The sequence below is a fragment of the Hyla sarda genome, unplaced genomic scaffold (assembly GCF_029499605.1).
Source record: "Hyla sarda isolate aHylSar1 unplaced genomic scaffold, aHylSar1.hap1 scaffold_18, whole genome shotgun sequence".
In the NCBI taxonomy this organism is placed as follows: domain Eukaryota; kingdom Metazoa; phylum Chordata; class Amphibia; order Anura; family Hylidae; genus Hyla; species Hyla sarda.
The window spans coordinates 1,419,727-1,440,438 of NW_026608445.1; the positions used below are offsets into that span (position 1 = coordinate 1,419,727).

Consider the following 20,712-nt stretch of genomic DNA (forward strand, 5'->3'; position numbering starts at 1 on the left):
TTCTACAGCCAACCCTACCTTCTATAGCACCCTATCCATTAATACTGTCATTCTACTTCGTATAAAACATTGCCTGTCTCTAAATGAAACTACAGTTCTTGGTCCCCTGTCTTACGTGGACTGTTGCTCATGGTCTTCCCTCTCACACAGAATTCTGTTCATGGCCCCCCTCGCACAGATTGACGCTCATGAACCCCGATCTCTCACATAGGGTTTCTGCTCTTTCCCTTGCTCACATATACTGCTGCTCATGCCATACCTCACACTGAATGCTACTCAAAGAAGCATAAAATAAGAAAATAGAATAGTGGCACCGGTACCTGCAGCTCCTCGAGAAGGAAATGTGGACGCTCGAGCAACCAACCAGATCAAATCAGCTGACAGCAGTGCTAGGACAATGGGAAACCCAGTAAGTAAAAGTATATAACAAAGAAAAACAGGCGTCCTGCACTCATCGTCCAAACACTGATAGTTCGGCTCCCATCTCGGGCTGCTTAAACCGGCATGGTAGACAAAGGTAGCATGGGGCGCTCTGAGCGCCCCACGCTATCTTTGTCTACCATGCCGGTTTAAGCAGCCCGAGATTGGAGCCGAACTATCAGCGTTTGGACGGTGAGTGCAGGTCGCCTGTTTTTCTTTGTTATATACTGAATGCTACTCATTGCTCCCCTCTCTCACAAAGACTGCTGCTCATGCCCCCCCTTCCCCATATAGACTGAACTCATGTTCCCCCTCTCTCACGGCTGCTCAGGGTTTTCTTTCTTACAAGGGCTGTATTTTATTCTCCTCATTCTCAAATAAGACTGTTTCTTCTGGTAATCCCCTTACCTTTTTCAGCAATTGCTGCTGATTTCCTGATTGCGTGATGTCACAAGGGGGCGCAGCATTACGTCACATCTTCAGTCCTGGAAACAAAGAGCTTTCCGAGACTGGAGATGCAGCCCCGCATAGAATGTGGGTGCTGCTCGTTGGCCGGCTAACCCCTTTAACAAAGCAGACCTTTCTGTACTAAGATCCCCAGTGTTATGCTGCTTTACAATCATAAGGATTATTTCTATGGTGCCTTCTGTTCTCCATGCCCTATTTGTTCTTGACCCCCAACACTGGTAAAAATTAAAAAAGAGGCATATAAGACATTTAGTGAAATAAGAAATAACGTTGAGGGAAAATTCATGGTAAACAAGATAGAAGGTAGGGAAGTGCATATTAAAACGTAACTTTTACTATAAATTACATAAAATAACACCACTAAAGTGAACCCTGTAATATCGTGGCACTAGTTAGTGCCTCTTGTACAGATATCCTTATGTATACTACAATTATATGTAGATAACCCAACGCGTTTCCACCGCTTGTAGCGGTTTCATCAGGGGTAGTTACTAACAGTACCTCAGTACAAGACAAAATATAAAATTTAATGTGTAAATAATATAGAATCGGGTCCCCAGTGTTCAGGATATGTGCATTGCATTTGTGCACCAAAGACCTGACACTAAAGTTTCATAGCTACACACGGACTTCCAGGGAATCAGAGGCACCTGTGAAAGAAAGAAAAAATACCACCATAATCAGGATGCCATGAATGTAGAAATGTGTTCCAAATCAGGCAGCTAGAAAGGACCTCCTACCTAGCCTTCTCCTGTGATACCTAAAGAAAGAGGCACAGATATAGCGCACATTAGGACTGTTGTCCAAAATCTAAGTTGCCTGTGAAAAGAAAGCACGGCCAGGGCCAAACACTCACGTTTCTGAAGTCCGGGTGTGGTATGAGAGCGGGGAGCGGAGCGCACCTGCAATGGCAGGGAACCAGACTTAAGGCTACTGGCGCTCTGCCCGCTACACGCCGGCACTCCGGTTATATCCGGAATGCCAGCGATCATGTGACCGCATATCGGTCAGCTGATATGCTGAACCGAGGAAGCGTCATCGGGTTTCCGGCAGAAGACCGGAAGTATCCCGTGGAACGCACAACACAGGTCCACGCTTGCGCAGTGGATCCAGTGTGCGCTCCAATTAGCCACAACCTCATGACAGGGAATGAGTGCCGGGGAAAGTCCCCGCCCTTCACGATCTGATTGGAGCAGCTCACATACCATTCAAAGACAGAACGGCATGTCCATAATATATGTGATTTCGGCTGGTAAGTAAACAACTAAGTCGCTGGTGAAAAGACAATAAAAAATCTCTTATGGAGCAGCCTCACTCAGGTAGTAGGACCAATAAGACAAGTAAAATAATCAAAAATATGTACATTGCCAGAAATCATCACAATGTACCAATGTTACCAGGGCACAGCGCAAGGATAATTGGGGGTAAACCCCTTCCAAATATTGTGAGGAATAAGGGGAGGATGATAACATCTTCACAAAGACTTAGATACGAGTAATCATGAGTACAGCATGTGAGATAAGGAACTAACATTATCCTGACCCCCGTAAAATGGGGGGATCCCTATTTGAGGGCATGAGGGGAATAAGCATGGGCCTAGTGAGCCTAAGTTAGTGCCCTAAAACACCCTATCTTAAGCCCTACTGCCTAGGCGGGGTGGCCACCCTAAAAAGGGCGGTCCAGCTCTGGAACCTCCTAATAGCCCCTATTTTCCACTTTCTAGAGCACCCAGCTTACTTAGGACGCCTTCTAAGGGTCCACTAGCTACCTATAATGGTGCTCAATTAATGGGGGCCAGGATGAACATCTCATAAAAAACAGGAGTGGTTAATTTGTTCATTAAGTCCTCTAGGTGTGGTGGAATTAAGTTTGTGAATCCACCTACACTCTCCCTGTAGGAGTAGATGATCTATATCACCCCTCGTGGTAGTGGTCTGATCCATTCCACTGCCACAAAGGTCAAGCCTGTTGTAGAGCCCCCATGTATATCATTTATGTGGGTTGGCAAAGATGTATCCCTTTTATGGCGAATATCCATCAGATGTTCGAGGATTCTCTTCTTAAAGGCCCTGATGGTTTTCCCCACATATTTCTTTTCACAGGGGCATGTGGCCACATAAAACACGCCACACGAGTCACAGTTAATGAAATCTCAAATCACGTGATTTATGTTGTTGGTCGTGTCCTCAAAGATTTTAGTCTTTCTCACCAGATTGCAGGCTTTACATCTGCCACATTGGAAACAGCCCTTGGGTCTCGATGACACACCCAACCACTGATTCCTATTGTTAATAGCTGGTGGTAGATGACTCTGTGTCCACATATCCCTAAGGCTCTTCCCTCTCCTGTAGGTGATTGAGGGCCTGTCACCTATCACTTCAGAGATATCGCTGTCCATTTGGAGTACATGCCAATATTTGGCCAATACGCTTCTAATGGAACCAGATGCTTCATCAAAAGTGCCTATCATTCTTAGAGGGGCGTTGGTCTCTTCTTTTGGTCGTGGGACCAATAACTCCTCACTCCGTTTCCTTGTGGCGTATCGATCTGGGTAGCCTATATTCCTGAAGCGGGTGCGTAAATCTCGGGATTGTGCAATGTAGTCAGGCGTATTGGAACAATTCCTCCTGAGGCGGAGATACTGGCCCCGTGGAATCCCCCTTTTTAGGGGACCCGGGTGCCAGCTCTCCCACCTCAGGATACTATTAGTTGCTGTATCCTTGCGATGTACCCTGGTCCGCAATGTTCCACCATGGTATTAACTGTCTGATCTTTATTTGGGTCATGACTCTCAATGAAGGTCATATATAAATAGTGGATTTTTTTTTTTTTTTGTTAAAAAAAATAAGATTGTTGTCAGGTTATTGAACTAATTATTGAAATAACAACAACAGAGATTCACAGCCTGATAATCAGATAACTTTCAAACATAAGAGTAGCTCTTCTTGGTGAGTGCTTTTTTTCCACTGTTTATACAATATTCTTGGATTTCACAGTACATGATGCTTTTTAAATCTAGTAAGATTGTTTATATTCAGTTCTGAATAGGTAACTTCATCCTAGAAATAAAAAAAAATATATATGTTATTCATTGTGTGTTATTTCTTTCAATACAATATAGAATATACTTAGTTTTTGTGCATTCTATTGACTTTGGATTTATGTAAATGTATATTATGCCCAAACAGCACTTGTAGGTTTGAAGTCTTTAAAAAAGAAATAACAAACAAAGACACTTGTTAAAACTCAGAAAAATTAGCCCATAAAGACCCTGCCATATATCATTTATTGGTGAATATTAAAGAAGAATATTGTTTCTGTTATCACGTGTAATATATCTGGGGAGTTTAGGGGTCTTTATCTCAATTTTTTAAGATGAATAAGCACTTATAGAAGGGACAGGTTGTTACCTTTTAAATGTACTTATCTGTGTATGTATATAAACATCATATCATAGGCATACACATAGATATTCTATATTTAATTGTGTGTCAGTGTACGAATATTGACAAGCTTAAACTTTATTTACAGTCTGTGGTCAGTTGAATTTGTGTCCTGCACATGTTTACAGATGTGTAGATCCGGATGTGTACGGAAATATAGAGACTCAAGCATGTTTATAGATATGTAGATATATATATATATATATATATATATATAAATGTCCAAAAAATTGCAGCACTACTTTACCACAGTAGACGGGTGCCAGCCCCTTAGGCTCGATCACAGCCAAATGTAGATAACTTCAAAAATGGTGCGGCACTCCAAATATCCAAAAAATAACTATTTATTCCACGTGTCAAACAGTGCTGTGGAATAAATAGTTATTTTTTGGATATTTGGAGTGCGGCACCATTTTTGAAGTTATATATATATATATATATATATATATATATATATATATATATACATGCACTAATGGTCAGATGTCGGATGTGGCTTTCATAGTAGACTGCATAAATACAAACTGGGGGAGAGTTATTAAAATCTTTGCAGAGGAAAAATTGCCCAGTTGTCCATAGCAACCAATCGGATGGCTTCTTTCATTTTTAAGAGGTCTCTTTAAAAATGAAAAAATGAAAGAAGCAAGCTGATTAGTTGCTATGGGCAACCTTCCCCTGCACAAGTTTTAATGAATCTTCCCCACTGTATTTTATCCCTGCGGTAGGACTGGAGGGTGGAATGCACTAGAGGGATTAAAAAAAGAGATATACAAACCTCCCTTTATCATAAATATAAAAAGAACCAACCGTATGTGGTAAGTAAGGATCATAAGTAAATGTGGCCTTCATGAAAACTACTCTGAAGATTTACTATACTATGTTCATTATATATTTACCTCAATCACAATATTCTTCTCCATTACACATGGAGTCTTATTATCTGCAATACAAAAAAACAACAAGTATATACAGTATTAATCTACTTTGAATATAGGAAACTTATAGGCAGTAGGGTGGCAATTTTTGTAGAAACTGTTTCAACATTCCTCAGTGATGTATGCGTTACCTGTGAGCCTGAGAGTGCATATAAGATGAATAGACAATATCAACAGCAGTAAAATCCCAGCAGTGACCACAGGTATCCGGAAGTTTTCACATTTACAGGCAACACATCCATGGATCTCCCCTGTAAAGAAATTGCCAGACTTCGGATGTTAGATTAAACGTCTCATGTCCTTTCCTGATTCAGAAGCTGTTTATCTTGTAAATTCATTACAGTGCTCATAAAGTTTAAGATTAATAAACCTAGTATAAGGTATGGTACCTATTACAATTATGTTCTCTCAGGAACTTACCTTTGAGCATCACAAACTAAAAAACTTATCATGAAGACAACTTTAAAGGGTACCTCTCATCAAAAAAACTTTTGATATATTATAGATTAATGTATGCAGAATAACTTTACAATTGCATGTTATAAAAAAATGCTTCTTTCTATTTAATTTTCCACTTTGAAGAAATGACCACTAGGGGTCTCCCTACCAGTCCTGTCAGCAAGCATTTCAGACTCATGCTGGAGTCCTAAACACTACGAGCTGCCAGTCTGCTTTGTTCACAAAGGAGAACACTCAGAGCTGCCAGCCTGCTTTGTTCACAGCCTGTTTGGCTGTGAACAAAGTAGGCTGGCAGCTCTGAGTGTTTAGGACTCCAGCATGAGTCAGAAATGCTTGCTGACAGGACTGATCGGGAAAAATACAATAGAAAGAAGCATATTTTTCATTAACATGCTATTGGAAAGTTATTCAACATTCATTAATCTAAAATATATCAAAAGTTTATTTGATGAAAGGTACCCTTTAAATACAGGAAACTCGATTATTACAATACAAACACAGTCTTCTTTATATATTTTTGATAAATGACAATGATAATACACAAAAGGGTATTAATAACATGTAGGAGGAAACAAAATAAAATACCCCCCTTAAACAATGAACCCTAAAAAACATGACCTCTACAACAGAAAAGAGGTCTATTAATGTTAAGCATGCCTTGTGGAAGCCAAGAAGTAGCTCCAGAAATATGTCACCTCACTTCTAAAATCTATTGTTACCTTGTCCTGATATTTCCCAGTGAACACTGATAGGAGAGGATTTTATCCAAGCTTCACAAATCCCTTTCACACCATGGTGCCAGTTGTCCTTTGGAAGGGAAATAAAGTTCAATACAGTCCATGTCCCATCCGAACCTTCTTTTGAGATTGTATGGCCCTTGTGATATGTTCCTGAGATGTTCCAGGATAAATTTACTGCATTATGAGCCCCAAGTACTACACAAGCCATCTGTAAAGAGTTATCAGGATGCGAAGGCTGGACATGACTGACAATATAAATTGAACTATTTGAAGTGGACACATCTGTAAATACAGAATGAAACCAGCATTGTATAAAGTATATAGTACTTGTAAACTTACGTATTCAACAATAAATAGCAGAAACATAGTAGTCAACATGCTTGCAGTATGTTACCAGATGTTTAGCCAAAAGCTATTAAATGTGTATGGCCACCTTAACACCTTAAGGATCACAGGTTTTTCCGTTTTTGCACTTTCATTTTTTCCTCCTCACCTTTTAAAAATCATAACCCTTTCAATGTTGCACCTAAAAATCCATATGATGGCTTATTTTTGCGCCACCAATTCTAATTTGCAGTGACATCAGTCATTTCACCAAAAATCTATGGAGAAACGGAAAAAAAATCATTGTGCGACGAAATTGAAGAAAAACGCCATATAGGCGCCACATACTTATATAGGCTTGATTTTGTTGTACTTCTGTAAAAAATCATAACTACATGCCGAAGAATTTATATGTTTAAAATTGTCATCTTCTGACCCCTATAACTTTTTATTTTTCCCCATATGGGGTGGTATGAGGGCTCATTTTTTGCGCCGTGATCTGAAGTTTTTAGCGGTACCATTTTTGTATTGATCAGACTTTTTGATCGCTTTTTATTCATTTTTTCATGATATAAAAAGCAACCAAAAATACGTTATTTTGGACTTTGGAATTTTTTTGCGCGTACACCATTGACCGTGCGGTTTAATTAATGACACATTTTTATAGTTCGGACATTTATGCACGCGGCGATACCACATATGTTTATATTTATTTACATGGTGTTTTTTTTTTATAGGAAAAGGGGGGTGATTTGAACTTTTATTAAGGAAAGGGTTAAATCACTATTATGAACTTTTTTTTTACACTCTTTTTTTGCAGTGTTATTGCTCCCATAGGGACCTATAATACTGCACACACTGATTGCCAGCACTGTTCACTGCAAAGCCATAGCTTTGCAATGATCAGCGTTATCGGCGGTCGATTGCTCAAGCCTGCATCTCAGGCTTGGAGCAATCAATCGGCGAGGGGACAGGCTGGAGGCAGGTAAGAGGACCTCCGCTCGTATCCCAGCTGATCGGGACACCCCATTTTCACTGCGGTAGTCCCGATCAGCCCCACTGAGCAGCCGGACAGCTTTCACTTTCGTTTTAGACGGGGCGTTCAACTTTGAACACCGAGTCTAAAGGGTTAATAGCGCTGCTGCGCGCTATTAGCCCCGGGACCGACCCGATATGACACGGGGTCACCGCGTGACCCCGCGTTATATCGTGGGAGCAGGCCAAGGACGTAAATATACGTCCTTGGTCGTTAAGGGGTTAAAGGGGTATTCCAAGAATTTTTTTTATTTGACTATGCTACAGGGGCTGTGAAGTTAGTGTAGTTCATAATATAGTGTCTGTACCTGTGTGGGACAGTTTTCTCACAATTCTTCTGTGATTTTCACCCCAATATTTATTTTTATCAGTATACAAAATGACTGTTGTCTCAGATTTTTCCCAGCTTGCAGTGTAGCGGAGACCTGACTCATTAGTCAGCTGATGACAGGGAGCCTGTCTGTTTCAATGGCTGGAGCGATTGCTTGATGGGAGAGAGATCAATCTGCAACTAATGCAACAGCTGTAGGCACCCTGATTGAAAACCACAGGTCTTTGAATGGATTCAGCTCATTTATGTTTCAATGGGTGGGGTGGCTGATGTGTGGGAGGAAGGAAAATGGACCTGTGGGATTTGTAGTCAAAAAAAGAAAAGTCAAACAGGAAATACAAGTTCACAGAAAGCTAGCCACAGTATTATGGTAATCTCACAACATAGCCATTTAGCCCCAATACTAGCGCAGATCCTTCCTAAGCATGTCCATTACTGCTTGCCAGGTACGTACTAAAATCACCTTATGGTGGAGAACCCCTTTAAAATCTAAAATTATTTTATAACACATAACAGTGACAATTAAGACTGTAGACTCCAAGAATTGCTTAAAGTAGGGGGAAAACAAACACAAAAACATATCTTATAATATTCAGATATAGTCTTCAGAGATAGTTGAAGGAATAGAAAAGAAGTCAAGATCTAGCAATTGATAGAGAGATATAACAACCTACAAGAATTCTAGTAGCCCCACATACCATGTGTCAGCCAATATCAAATACAAAACCTACAAGCACTGGCACTACACTGGATTTTAAAATAGCAGAATCACTTTATTATAGAATCAATACATACAACAACGAGACCCTCCCACATTAAAAACCACCTGCCCTTAAAAACCTAAATCACCAAGACTGTAATAGTCCAAAAACACAGGTGTTGATAAATATCAACATGACCAATATTACGTTATCCCAAATGAAGATGTACAATATATGCTAAAGGTAGATGCAATACGGACCACCACCACCACCTCGCAACGTGTTTTAAACCACTCATCAGGAGGTCATTGTAGACCCCAAGATTTACTTAAAGTAAGTGAAAACAAACAGAAAACATGTCTTCTAATATTCAGATATAGTCTTCAGAGATAGTTGAAGAAGTTAGTCAGGATCCAGCAACTGATAGTCAGGTATCATTTTATTGAGCTATCCATGGCTCTAGATAGAAGACTCTCTAAACTTTTTCACCATCATGAGTCAAGATGAACATAAGTGCTTTCATGCTCATTGAATTTGAGAATTCAAAACATAGTTAAAGGGGTACTCCGGTGGAAAACAGTTTATTTTAACTGATTTGTAAATTACTTCAATTTAAAATCTTAATCCTTCCAGGACTTATCAGCTGCTGTATGCTCCACAGGAAATTATTTTCTTTTTGAATTTATTTTCTGTCTGACCACAGTGCTCTCTGCTGACACCTCTGTCCATGTCAGGAACTGTCCAGAGCAGAAACAAATTCCCATAGCAAACCTCTCCTGCTTTGGACAGTTCCTGACATGGACAGGGGTGTCAGCAGAGAGCACTGTGGTCATACAGGAAAGACATTCAAAATGAACTTTCTCTGTAGTATACAGCAGCTGAAAAGTACAGGAAGGATTAAGATTTTAAGATTTTCAAATAGTAATAATTCACAAATCTGTTTAACTTAATGGCCCCAGATGATTAAAAAAATTTTTTCCACCGGAGTACCCCTTTAGGTAGGTCAGTACCAAAACTTCTCTAAACCTGTGACTATAAGTAATGAAATATCTGGCGATATTATCTTACCTTCAACATTCAAACATGTGCCATTGCCAAATTTCAGTCTATTATGATATCTACAGTAATAAACTCCGGAATCATTGATCTGTACATTATATATCTCCAAAGTGGTCGCATTTTTCTCATGTTTACAGGCGTACTTGTGTGTATCATTATCATTAATGCATGACTTCACACGGACTATGTCTTTAATACTTCCCCATTTCTTATGATACCAGGAGAATAATGGTCCGAAGGAGTTTTCATTGGACACACAAGTGATGACTGCAGTGCCATTGACATCCATAGATACAATGTTCTGCGGCTCATGCAATACAATTTGACCAGTGATCCCTGTAACAGTACAGATCTGTTAATATGCATCATAAGTACAAAAAGAGTGTTTAAAGTACAAATGCAATAAGGCAAAGAAGGTTACATATGACATTTCCTTCAATATAAATTGTTAAAACAATGAAAACACAAATCAAAGATAAAGAACATCAAAATATGACATCTTTATACACACACACACACACACACACACACACATATATATATATATATATATATATATATATATATATATCTTTGTGTCTCGTGTGACATATTTTACTTTATCTAATTACAATTTCTTGCTGGAAAGTCAAATTTCTTACCTTGAATTAGAAGAAGTATATAGACAATGCCCATTCTGTATCTTCTGTTCCGCACAGTGGTTCAGTGTATACTGAATATTAATGTATATTATACTGTACTACATTATATTCCCCAATTGTGACCATATATAGAAATGTAAAGAGTTCTGGCTCCTCCTGTGTCAGTATGAAAGACATTACCAAAATGCGTACACATCTCATCTGATGGAGAGATGAAAAACTGTACAACAATAAGAAACACATTCTAACCCCAAAACAAGGATTGTACTCTCATAATAATTAAGGTCATTGGACAGTTAATAAACCATGAGACTCCTTTAACTCAGCATCTAATACAAAACTTCTTATAATGCAACATATTTTTCTCAGAAATGCAACATAATCTGACATTTGTGCAGAAGCAGCAGGCTGAGCAAAGAAATCTTGTTAGTTTATCTGTACTGTGAAGGGTCCACATAGGTGGGCTTACTATGGTGCAGGTTAGAGATGAGCACATTTTTGAAAAATTTTCCGAAAAAATTTGGTTCGGTCCGAATTTATTTGCGGTGAATCACTTTTAAAAACAGCTATTTCTGGTCGACAGAGAGGCTCAATAGGGGTGTAGAACACTTTGCCTTGTCCTAACACGCACGGGGTGTGTGCTGTTATAGTGAAATAATACTGTTATTGGGGGCGCATGCGTACAGCTCGCTGAGCAGGACGTGTTCCCTGTGAGCTCTGCACCACCTGCCGGGATTTAGCCTACATTAGCGCTGATTTATCAGTTCCCTAGCGGCATCTCCTATCCTGACACCGGGCTGCACCTACAGTGATGGAGAAGAATCGAGCAGGTGGCTTAAAGCGCTCCTTATCACAAACTATACCCGAGATCTTCAGGTCCGGTCAGAAGTCCAACACCTTCGCACGCTTCCAGCCCTGCAGCCCCAGAAGAGGAAGACATCACTGATGAGACGCCACAACTGGTCCTGCCGACTGACCCGATGAACCCTACAGAGCTGTACAGGTCCATCCAACTTATGTTCAAATCTGAACTCACTAAAGCTGTGGCAGACTTTGCTAAACAGGTGGGCGATTTGGGCAATAGAGTGGCTGATATTGAATTGAGAGCGAACGATCTGGTGGAGGCTGACAAAAACGCTATAACTGAGCACTCTGACAAACTTGACTTATTGGAACTTAACCCCTTAAGGACCGAGCCCTTTTTCACCTTAAGGACTGGAGCTTTTTTTTCAATTCTGACCACTGTCACTTTAAACATTAATAACTCTGGAATGCTTTTAGTTATCATTCTGATTCCGATAATGTTTTTTCGTGACATATTCTACTTTAACTTAGTGGTAAAATTTTATGGTAACTTGCATCCTTTCTTGGTGAAAAATCCCCAAATTTGATGAAAAAAATGAAAATTTTGCATTTTTCTAACTTTGAAGCTCTCTGCTTGTAAGGAAAATGGATATTCAAAATATTTTTTTTGGGGGGTTCACATATACAATATGTCTACTTTATGTTTGCATCATAAAATTTATGAGTTTTTACTTTTGGAAGACACCAGAGGGCTTCAAAGTTCAGCAGCAATTTTGAAATTTTTCACAAAATTTTCAAACTCGCTATTTTTCATGGACCAGTTCAGGTTTGAAGTGGATTTGAAAGGTCTTCATATTAGAAATTCCCCACAAATGACCCCATTATAAAAACTGCACCCCCAAAGTATTCAAAATGACATTCAGTAAGTGTATTAACCCTTTAGGTGTTTCACAGGAATAGCAGCAAAGTGAAGGAGAAAATTCAAAATCTTCATTTTTTACACCCGCATGTTCTTGTAGACCCAATTTTTGAATTTTTGCAAGGGGTAAAAAGGAGAAAATTTTTACTTGTATTTGAAACCCAATTTCTCTCGAGTGACCACATACCTCATATGTCTATGTTAATTGTTCAGCGGGCGCAGTAGAGGGCTCAGAAGGGAAGGAGCGACAAATGGTTTTTGAGGGGCATGTCACCTTTAGGAAGCCCCTATGGTGCCAGGACAGCAAAAAAACATACATGGCATACCATTTTGGAAACTAGACCCCTCAGGGAATGTAACAAGGGGTAAAGTGAACATTAATACCCCACAGGTGTTTCACGACTTTTGCATATGTAAAAAAAAAAAAACAATTTTACCTAAAATGCTTGGTTTCCCAAAAATTTTACATTTTTAAAAAGTGTAATAGCAGAAAATAACCCCCAAAATTTGAAACCCAATTTCTCCCGATTCAGAAAACACCCCATATGGGGGTGAAAATTGCTCTGCTGGCGCACTACAGGTCTCAGAAGAGAAGGAGTCACATTTGGCTTTTTGAAAGCAAATTTTGCTCTGGGGCATGCCGCATTTAGGAAGCCCCTATGGTGCCAGAACAGCAAAAAAAAAACACATGGCATACCATTTTGGAAACTAGACCCCTCGGGGAACGTAACAAGGGGTAATGTGAACCTTAATACCCTACAGGTGTTTCACAACTTTTGCATATGTAAAAAAAATTATTTTTTTTACCTAAAATGCTTGTTTTCCCAAAAATTTTACATTTTTAAAAAGGGTAATAGCAGAAAATACCCACCAAAATTTGAAGCCCAATTTCTACCGAGTACGGCGATACCTCATATGTGGCCCTAAACTGTTGCCTTGAAATACGACAGGGCTCCAAAGTGAGAGCGCCATGCGCATTTGAGGCCTAAATTAGGGATTGCATAGGGGTGGACATAGGGGAATTCTACGCCAGTGATTCCCAAACAGGGGGCCTCCAGCTGTTGTAAAACTCCCAGCATGCCTAGACAGTCAGTGGCTATCTGGCAATACTGGGAGTAGTTGTTTTGCAACAGCTGGAGGCTCCGTTCTGGAAACAGTGGCGTACCAGACGTTTTTCATTTTTATTGGGGAGGGGAGGGGGGTTGTATAGGGCTATGTGTATATGTAGTGTTTTTTACTTTTTATTTTATTTTTTGTTAGTGTAGTGTAGTGTTTTTAGGGTACAGTCGCACGGGCGGGGGTTCACAGTAGTTTCTCGCTGGCAGCTTGAGCTGCAGCAGAAAATTTGCCGCAGCTCAAACTTGCAGCCGGATACTTACTGTAATCCTCCGCCCATGTGAGTGTACCCTGTACGTTCACATTGGGGGGGGGGAGGGGACATCCAGCTGTTGCAAAACTACAACTCCCAGCATGTACGGTCTATCAGTGCATGCTGGGAGTTGTAGTTTTGCAACCGCTGGAGGCTCCGTTTTGGAAACAGTGACGTACCAGACGTTTTTCATTTTTATTGGGGAGGGGGGCTGTGTAGGGGTATGTGTATATGTAGTGTTTTTTACTTTTTATTTTATTTTGTGTTAGTGTAGTGTAGTGTAGTGTTTTTAGGGTACAGTCACACGGGCGGGGGGTTCACAGTAGTTTCTCGCTGGAAGTTTTAGCAGCGGCAGAAAATTTGCTGCAGCTCAAACTTGCAGCCGGATACTTACTGTAATCCTCCGCCCATATATACCCTGTACGTTCACATTGGGGGGGGGGGGGGCGGGGGGGAAACATCCAGCTGTTGCAAAACTACAACTCCCAGCATGTACGGTCTATCAGTGCATGCTGGGAGTTGTAGTTTTGCAACAGCTGGAGACACACAGGTTGGGAAACACCGAGTTTGGTAACAAACTCAGTGTTTTGCAACCAGTGTGCCTTCAGCTGTTGCAAAAGCTACAACCCCCAGCATGTACGGACAGCGGAAGGGCATGCTGGGTCTTGTAGTTATGCAACAGCCGGAGGCATACTACATTGGCTGGGGATGCTGGGGATTGTAGTTATGCAACAGCTGGAGACACACTGGTTGACTACTTAACTCAGTGTGCCTTCAGCTGTTGCAAAACTACAACTCTCAGCAGTCACCGACAGCCAACGGGCATGCTGGGAGTTGTAGTTCTGCAACCACCAGATGCACCACTACAACTCCCAGCATGCACTTTAGCTGATTGTGCAAGCTGGGAGTTGTAGTTACACAACAGCTGAAGGTACACTTTTCCATAGAAAGAATGTGCCTCCAGCTGTTGCAAAACTACAAGTCCCAGCATGCCCATAAGGGCATGCTGGGAGTTGTGGTGGTCTGCCTCCTGCTGTTGCATAACTACAGCTCCCAGCAGGCCCTTGTTGCATGCTGGGAGCTGTTGCTAAGCAACAGCAGGAGGCTGTCACTCACCTCCAACGATTCACACTGCAGGTCAGTCCCTCGCCGCCGCCATCGCTCCTGGGGCCCCGATCCCAACAGGGACGCCGGGGATCGGGGTCCCCAGCACCCTGGGTCTTCTGCCCGCACCCGCTCACGTCCTCCGGAAGAGGGGCGGAGCGGGTTGCGGGAGTGACACCCGCAGCAGGCGCCCTGATTACCGGCCGACGAATCAGGGCGATCGTGAGGTGGCACCAGTGCCACCTCACTCCTGCAGGCTCTGGCTGTTTGGGGCCGTCTCTGACGGCCCCGATCAACCAGTAATTCCGGGTCATCGGGTCACTGGAGACAATTCAGTCCAGCGATCTGCGGCAATCGCCGACATGGGGGGACATAATGACCCCCCTGGGCGATATGCCAGGATGCCTGCTGAACGATTTCAGCAGGCATCCGGCCCCGGCTCCCCTCCGGCTAACGGTGGAGGCCGGAAATGCTCAGGGCGTATCCATACGCCCTCGGTCCTTAAGGACTTGGAAATGGGGGCGTATGGATACGCCCTATGTCCTTAAGGGGTTAAAATAGAAGACCTTGAGAACCGGCCTCGCTGGGCCAATGTGCGCATTCGTGGTTTACCGGAATCCGTAACTGACCTACAAGGCAAGGTCTCAGCTCTCTTTGCGGCACTACTGCCTCAGACGGATAGCACTCACCTGCGGATGGATAGAATCTGGCTTCAATGCTAAAAAATAGGCAAAATATTAACAAGGTACATAGAATCCAATTAAAACCTGGAGTGCCAACTTCAGACCCTTCCCGGATATATTCCGTCTTTCATTCTTTCTATTCAGCTCTATATGGAACTCGCCAATCCCCCCCTTCCCCAGCTTCTATTTCTTCTTTTTTATCCTATATATCTCTTCCTTCACTTTCTCCCTCTGCCAGAGACTCCCTTAACTTAACTGTCACATCCGAGGAGGTTGAGGCCACGATTTCCGATCTACGCCCGGGCAAGGCTCCAGGCCCAGATGGTCTTTCTGCCCTATACTATAAGAAATTTGCCCCTATCCTAATTCCGCATATTGTTGATTATTGTAATAAATTATTGACTGGTTCGCCTATGCCACCTGATTTCCTGCAGGCATCATTGGTGGTCATCCCAAAGCCTAATAAAGATCCCCTGTTGCCCTCCAATTATAGATCCATATCCCTTATTAATCTAGATGCCAAGTTGTTTACGTCCATCCTTGCTCGGCGATTGAATAAACTACTACCCAGTCTCATACATAAAGACCAAGTAGGCTTCATCCCTGGCAGGCAGGCTCCCAACAATATACGAAAGGTTCTAAACATCATACAATGTGCCTCAGTTAAGAAAGTCCCTATTTCGATACTGGGTCTTGACATAGAGAAGGCTTTTGACACTGTATCTTAAAACCGAGCTAGTTTTCCTCCGCCAGACGAAATACCACCTGGTTCATTGTTATCGCTCCAAGTTGTTTCATTGGATTCTCTTGATAAATCCACAGGTAATATGATGGCGATGACCATAGGGCCTCAGTCTTGAAAAGATTACATCAATTTTTTTAAATTTAAATGTAAGATTTATTTAGATTCCCAAGTTTAATGTCCCGGTGTTTACTTTGACCTAATACTGTATGACCACAAAACCCAAACTAACAAGGAGTCACATGGCGGCACAATGACAGAGCCTAGAGGTGGCAGCAGCATGAGGAGACTATAATCTGGCAGAATGACACAGCCTGGAATTGGTGGCAGAGAGGAGACCATGTAGTGGCTGAATGATACAGCCTGCAGCTCTCGGCAGCATGAGGAGACCATAGGGCCTCACAATCCCTAAGATCAAAAGATGAATTTTAAAATTTAGATTGAAGATTTATGGTAGCTAGCGCTACCATAAAAATGTGTAGGTAATGTCCCAGGCCCAGCAGCATCAGTAAACCATATAGTGGCTTAATGACACAGCCTGCAGCTCGAGGCAGCATGAGGAGATCATAGGGCCTCACAATTCCTAAGATTAAAAGATGACTTTTAAAATTTAAATTGAAGATTTATGGTAGTTAGTGCTACCATAAAAATGTGTAGGTAATGTCCCAGGCCCAGCAGCAACAGTAAACCATATAGTGGCTGAATGACACAGCCTGCATCTCGCGGCAGTATGAGTAGAGCATATAGTGGCTGAATGGCACAGCCTGGAGTTGGCAGCAGATGAGGCGACATCAGGGCTTCACAAACCCTAAGATTAAAAGATGAATTTTCAAATTTAAATTGAAGATTCATGGTATCTAGTGTTTCCATAAAAATTTGTAGGTAATGTCCCAGCCCCAGCAGCATAAGAAAACCATATAGTGGCTGAATGACAGAGCCTGCAGCTCGCGGCAGCATGAGGAGACCATAGAGCCTCACAATCCCTAAGATTTAAAGATGAATTTTAAAATTTAAATTGAAGATTTATGGTAGCTAGTGCTAACATAAAACATTTTTAGGTAATGTCCCAGGCCCAGCAGCATCAGTAAACCATATGGGGGCTGAATAGCACAGCATGGTGTTGGCAGCAGATGAGAAGACCATGTAGTGGCTGAATGGCACAGCCTGTAGTTGGCAGCAGCATGAGTAGAACATATAGTGGCTGAATTGCACAGGCTGGAGTTGGCGGCAGCATGAGTAGAACATATAGTGGCTGAATGGCACAGCCTGGAGTTGGCGAGAGATGAGGAGACCATATCGTGGCTGAATGGCACAGCCTGGATTTGGCGGCAGCATGAGTAGAACATATAGCGGCTGAATTGCACAGCCTGGAGTTGGCGGCAGCATGAGTAGAACATATAAGGGCTGAATGGCACAGCCTGGAGTTGGCGGCAGCAGGAGTAGAACATATAGTGGCTGAATGGCACAGCCTGGAGTTGGCGGTAGATGAGGAGACAATATTGTGGCTGAATGGCACAGCCTGGAGTAGGCATCAGCATGAGTAGAACATATAGCGGCTGAATGGCACAGCCTGGAGTTGGCAGCAGCATGAGTAGAACATACAGTGGCTGAATGGCACAGCCTGGAGTTGGCAGCAGCATGAGTAGAACAAATAGTGGCTGAATGGCACAGCCTGGAGTTGGTGGCATATGAGGAGACCATATAGTGGCTGAATGGCTCAGCCTGGAGTAGGCGGAAGCATGTGGAGACCATATGGTGGAAGAATAAGACAGCCTGGAGGTAACAGCAGCATCAGGAGTCCTGGAAGTGATCCGGTGACAGAATGGCGTGGTGGGTGGCAATACCAGTATCCGGTGACCGGGGCCGGTATTAGGGCATGGCAAACTGGGCAATTGCCCAGGGCCCCCGTACTCCAGAGGGCCCGCTGCGCTGCTAGAGTGTTTGTAGCTGGGGAAGCAGTGTAGCCCTGCGGTATCCAGGATTGAGCCTCGCTGCAGAGTTCATTTACATAATGCTGGCAGTGAGAGGCTCCTTTAACGCACCCCCCTCCTTCCCCCGTCTCCTCCTCCTGCTGCTGCTATCGCACAGTTTAGCTAACTGTCAGCCGACAATGGGGTAGATAGTCTGCAGGCACCAGGACACATGAATATCTAGCAGCTCCTGAAGTATTTAATGCACTCAGCAAGCTTTCAATAAAAGTAAATAGATGTAATGTGCAGATGTACATGTGTGATGTAAACAGTTTATCTGTTACATGTATTTGTGTATAGTGTGCTGTATGTGCATGTAATGCATGTATGGATATACACATGCATGATATATGTGTGAGTATGTACGTGTTGTATGTATGCATGTGTGTATGTATCAATTTTTTTATATATATGATATACAGTGGTGCGTCTGTAACTAGGCCTACCTAAGGCCCAACCCTAGTGCAGAAAATATTGCAGCCGTTGCAAAATCTCATGGCGCTAACATTTGAGATGTGTATATATATATATATATATATATATATATATATTGTCATCAGTGTTTCCCAACCAGGGTGCCTCCAGCTGTTTAGGCTGTTTGGGAATACTGGGATTGGTAGTTTTGTAATAGCTGGGGGCATCCTGGTTGGGAAACACTGATATATGCATGTGTGTGTATATATCAAAGTTTCGCAACCAGGGTGCCTCCAGCTGTTGGAATACTACAAATCCCAGCATGCTGAGAGTTGTAGTTTTGCAACAGCTGCATACACTCTGGTTGGGAAATATATATATATATATATATTTTTTTTTTCTTTTTTTTTTCTTTTCTTTCCTATGATATATATATATATATATATATATATATATATATATATATATATACACACACACACATGCACAGTAGTGTATTTCAGGGCGTGTAATCAAAAGTTCTCTCTCCGGTGTGTCCAACCATCTATTGCTCTATAGATCGTGGTTTTTATTTAGGAACAATATAGCGGTATTGTGTGTGTAGCAAATATTGTGTCTACAGGGACATACGCTTTGTGCTCCTGATCTTTTAACCCTTTCAGGACTCAGCGTTTTTCCATTTTTGCACTTTCGTTTTTTCCTCCTCACCTTCTAAATACCACTTTCAGTTTTCCACCTACAGACCCATACGAGGGCATGTTTTATGCACTACCAATTTTACTTTGTAGTGACATCAGTCATTTCACCAAAAAATCTATGACGAAACCAAAAAATAATTATTTCTGGGGAAAAAAGAAATGCAATTTTGTAGTTTTTAGCGGCTTCCGTTTCTACGCAGTGCACTTTTTGGTAAAAGGGACACATATTTGTTCTATATGGTTGCAAAAATACCCAATTTATGTAGGTTTTATTTTATTATACTACTTTATTTTTCTGTATAGCACTGTCCGTGCTATACAAAAAGCAAGCACCATCCGTGAGCAAGTGTCCCCGTGTCCCCGACAGACAGAAGGGCTGGGATTCGCATCGCGGGACGCGCCCGCATGCGAATCTCGGCCCGTCACTCACCATGCTCTGCTCCTCCAGCTCTCTCGCTCTCTCAGCTCCACCACGCATTTCCCCATTCCTTAGGGCGCGCGCACGCTGGAGCTCTGAAATTTAAAGGCCCAGGACGCCCATAATCAGTGAATACACCTGACACCACATTAAAAGTTGTTGCACCTCCCACACCCCCCTGCCAGATCTTCAGTACCTATTGCCTGTGAGAAAGCATTCCCTATTGCCTGTTTTGCCATTCCCATGTATCCAGACCTATCTGCTACGTTTTTCGACTACGAACCTTTGCCGCCTGCCTTGACCTTCTGCTACGTTGAGTACGCTACACCCTTTTTCTTCGGGACTTGCTGTGCCCAGTTACTTGTGTGGTCGAGCAATGTCGGGGGTAATAACCTGGGTGTCGCCTGCCGCAGCAAGCCCATCCTGCATTGCGGCAGGCTCTGGTGAAGACCAGAGGCACCTTAGACTCCGCTCCCCGATATGGTCCGAGTCATCAGCCACACAGGTAGAGGATCCACATCCAGCTCCGTTACAGTAAGATCCGGCCATGGATTCCACAGGGGTTCCTCTGTCTGACAACACGGATCTTGCTTTTATCTTGGTGCTTCAGTCACAACAGTTGGCCCAGCAGGCACAGTAGCTTAACCAGCTATACGCCATGATGCAGCAGTTGCTATCTGCCCAGCAGCACCCGCCACAGTCTCCTCCAGCTCCAGTACAGCCTCCTGCTGCTGAAGTCTCCTCCGGAACCAAACTCTGTTTGTCGCTTCCAGAGAAGTTTGATGGGGATCCCAAGTCCTGTCGTAGATTTTTGACGGAAGTGCTCTATGCGAATTGAACATCATGGCGGACCAGTTCTCCATGGAACAACACAGGTGGCCTTCGTCATCAGTCTCCTATCTGGTAGGGCCTTGGCCTGGGCAACTTCGCTGTGGGATCGCAGTGATGCTATCACTACCAATCTCCAGGCATTCCTGATGGAATTTCGTACTGTCTTCGAAGAACCTGCTCGAGCTTCCTCCGCTGAGACGGCTT

At 42.5% G+C, this 20,712-nt stretch overlaps 1 protein-coding gene across 1 annotated transcript; it reads right to left on the minus strand.

Annotated features, from left to right (window-relative positions):
* Window positions 1-3,800: 3,800 nt before the first annotated feature.
* Window positions 3,801-10,599, minus strand: LOC130313979 (uncharacterized). The gene is made up of 6 exons (XM_056552712.1): window positions 10,557-10,599; window positions 9,925-10,251; window positions 6,445-6,747; window positions 5,398-5,517; window positions 5,228-5,271; window positions 3,801-3,947 (listed from the first exon to the last, which is right to left on the minus strand). The coding sequence occupies exons 1-6, from the start codon at window positions 10,588-10,590 to the stop codon at window positions 3,879-3,881; spliced, it is 897 nt and encodes a 298-aa protein (XP_056408687.1). The 5' UTR covers window positions 10,591-10,599; the 3' UTR covers window positions 3,801-3,878.
* Window positions 10,600-20,712: the final 10,113 nt, after the last annotated feature.